The 2,913-nt window shown below is 22.1% G+C and overlaps 1 protein-coding gene across 1 annotated transcript in view; it reads left to right on the forward strand.

Moving 5' to 3' along the window:
* Positions 1 to 2,593: 2,593 nt before the first annotated feature.
* The window catches only part of LOC107492798 (polygalacturonase), a 4,380-nt gene continuing 4,060 nt past the window's right edge, over positions 2,594 to 2,913 (forward strand). Inside the window, exon 1 of the mRNA XM_052262945.1 lies at positions 2,594 to 2,899. Within this exon, the coding sequence (XP_052118905.1) occupies positions 2,594 to 2,899 (306 nt within the window). The remainder of the gene's footprint in view (positions 2,900 to 2,913) is intronic.

Consider the following 2,913-nt stretch of genomic DNA (forward strand, 5'->3'; position numbering starts at 1 on the left):
ATTATTCTAAAATTATATTTTTGTATCAATATTTTTCAATAATTACTAAAGATATATAAATCTATATTACATATTCATATATGATAAATAAAAATATAATTAATATGTTACAATGCAATGATTTATAAAGAAAATGATTAAAATAACAGTATAGTAAATTAAATGAGATAAGCATCTATATTATTATTCCCTTAAATAGATAAATATGAGAAAATCAATTCGAAAACATCATCAAATTTGTTTTCTAACCCTACTTATTATTCAAAATCTCAATTTTTATGGTTCAATTTCCATCATATCTTGATTAAATTCTTTAATTTAATGACTTTTTTATTTTTTAATGAATATTTGACTAATTAATTTAAATAATGATATATATTATTTTATAAATTATATTAATTAAGGCTGATATACAATAAAAAAAGATATAAATTAGATTTATTATAATGATCGATAATTATTAGAATTTTAGTTATTAATTAAATACCAATTTTCATATAATTTCAAAGAAAATATTTTTGTAAAATATTATGAGAAGAGAGCGATATACATACTGACACCAAAATGTGTCACGTTAATATTTTTAGTGCTAAAATATTACTTGTTTTAAAATAATATAAACATATTTTTATAATTATAATTAATCATAAATATTTTCATATATTTTTTTTAAATATCATTTTGAAGAATATTTGAAGTTTATTGGAGATTTGACCAAAATCAACAAACTTTAGCTAACCCCTATCAATATGATGAAAATCAACATAATTATAATTCATATATTTGAGGTGCATATTATTATTTGTAGGTTTTATTACTTAATGAATATTTAATTAATCAATTCAAATAAGGAAATGTATATATTTTATTTGCAAATCATATTAATTAAGGTTGATATATAATAAAAATATATATAAATTAAATTTATTAAAATATTAAAAATTAGTAGAATTTTAGTCATTAAATACCAATTTTTGTATAATCCTAAAAAAATAATTTTCTAAAAAATTCTGAGAAAAGAGAGATATATATATTGATATTAGAATGCGCTATGTTAATTATTTTTTACACTAAAATGCTACTTATTAAGATAATATAATGATATTTTGTATTTCATAAACTAATTTACTTTACTTTTATAATTTTTTTTGTTTTTTCACAATATCTTCTAATTTAATATTAGACTAAAAATTAATTTATCATAAATCTAAACTCCATTATATTTAAGAGTTTATTGTTAATTAATTAGTTGCTATATGTACAAAACATAATTCAAATATTTGACACTTATTTAAATGGATTAATGAACTAATTACTAAATCAATCTAAAATTATTTTTTGTAAAGATATTTGATTTTGCCTATTATATATTTAATTATACAATAACTTTGATTATTCTGTTGATTGATTATTTAGTTAAAAAAAGATGTGAATTAATTAGTATGTATATATACACAAATATATAATAATTGATTTGATGTGATTGATTTATAGTGTGTATAAAATATAATTATTACAAAATAAAAAAAGGAAAAAAAAAAGTGAAATCTTATTTTTGTTTGAAACTATATATGTCATAATATCTAACAAATCAAGATAATTAAATCAAATAGTAGTCGATTTTGTCGTTTTTCAATTTTAATGATTATCATCAACTCTACTGTGACTTGCACTCGTACGCAATGCTTGATATCTTACAACTAAAAATAATGCATGAAAAAAAAAAAACTAAACATGTCACGGAATATCTAATTAATAAAACTCTTTTAGAAACACAAAATGATAACACTCAGAGAAAGAAAGAACAAGAATATATATTCAGATGTGTCAACAGGGGTAATAATTACATGTATGTGTTTTCTTAATACGCAACTTTTGTAATGTGCATCCTGAATTAATAATATCATTTACGTAAACTTTATAATTATCCATATAGATATATTATTTGGTGTATTAATGAATATTTCATGCAATTATATCCCTATATTATTTGGTGAAAAAGATTATACTATACCATGAAAACAGTAATACTACTTATTAATTGCATGTTTTTGCGTTTTAATACTACTTATCAAATAAAGCGTGATGATCATTCACAGTTAATAGCTTAAGATTTTCAAACGTGCATGGAGTCATGGACTCCTAGTGTAAAACAAAATTAAATATATTTTTCTTATCTTTGTTATACTTCACATATATACTAATTATTGTTCATATATCCAGTATATTATTCTTAAGGTTATTCCCTAAACAAGAGGATATACATAATAATGCTGAGGCATAATTACACATAAATACGTAGATATATATACATGAAATGTTTGTGATTGCAATAGGTATGGTGAAAAAGACAAAGAGGGATAGGTTTTGAGTGATAATTTCATCTTAATCTCATCATTCCATACCATATATGCCCATATTGTAGATAAAGATTTAAGAATGAACCAACATATATTTGAATATTTTTCACTCTATTTCATCCTTGCTTCTCTATAAATACAATAAGCTTCCTCCCTCATTAGACCCAAACACATACCAAACAAAACAATAATAAATTCCCCATACATACCCTATTTTTATTATTATTATTATAATGGCCATCATGAATAGATATCTTCTTCTCTTTTCATTCTTTGTTAGTAGCATAGTAGTTCCTTTTGTTGGTTGTTATAATGCAAAATTACAAAAGGGCCCACTTGTTGAGAGTACAAATGTTGAAGATGATTATAATATTAATGATAGATCATGGTGGACATTCAAGGGGTTATTCATGCAAAGCAAAGATGTTGTTGGTGGCGATGGGACTTCTTCTTCTTCTTCTTCTTCACATTTGCGTAAAGTTATTAATGTAAATGATTATGGAGCTTGTGGTGGAGGGGATGCTTCTTCTAATACACAGGTAATAAGCACCTA

Source organism: Arachis duranensis, chromosome 6 (genome assembly GCF_000817695.3).
Source record: "Arachis duranensis cultivar V14167 chromosome 6, aradu.V14167.gnm2.J7QH, whole genome shotgun sequence".
NCBI lineage: Eukaryota > Viridiplantae > Streptophyta > Magnoliopsida > Fabales > Fabaceae > Arachis > Arachis duranensis.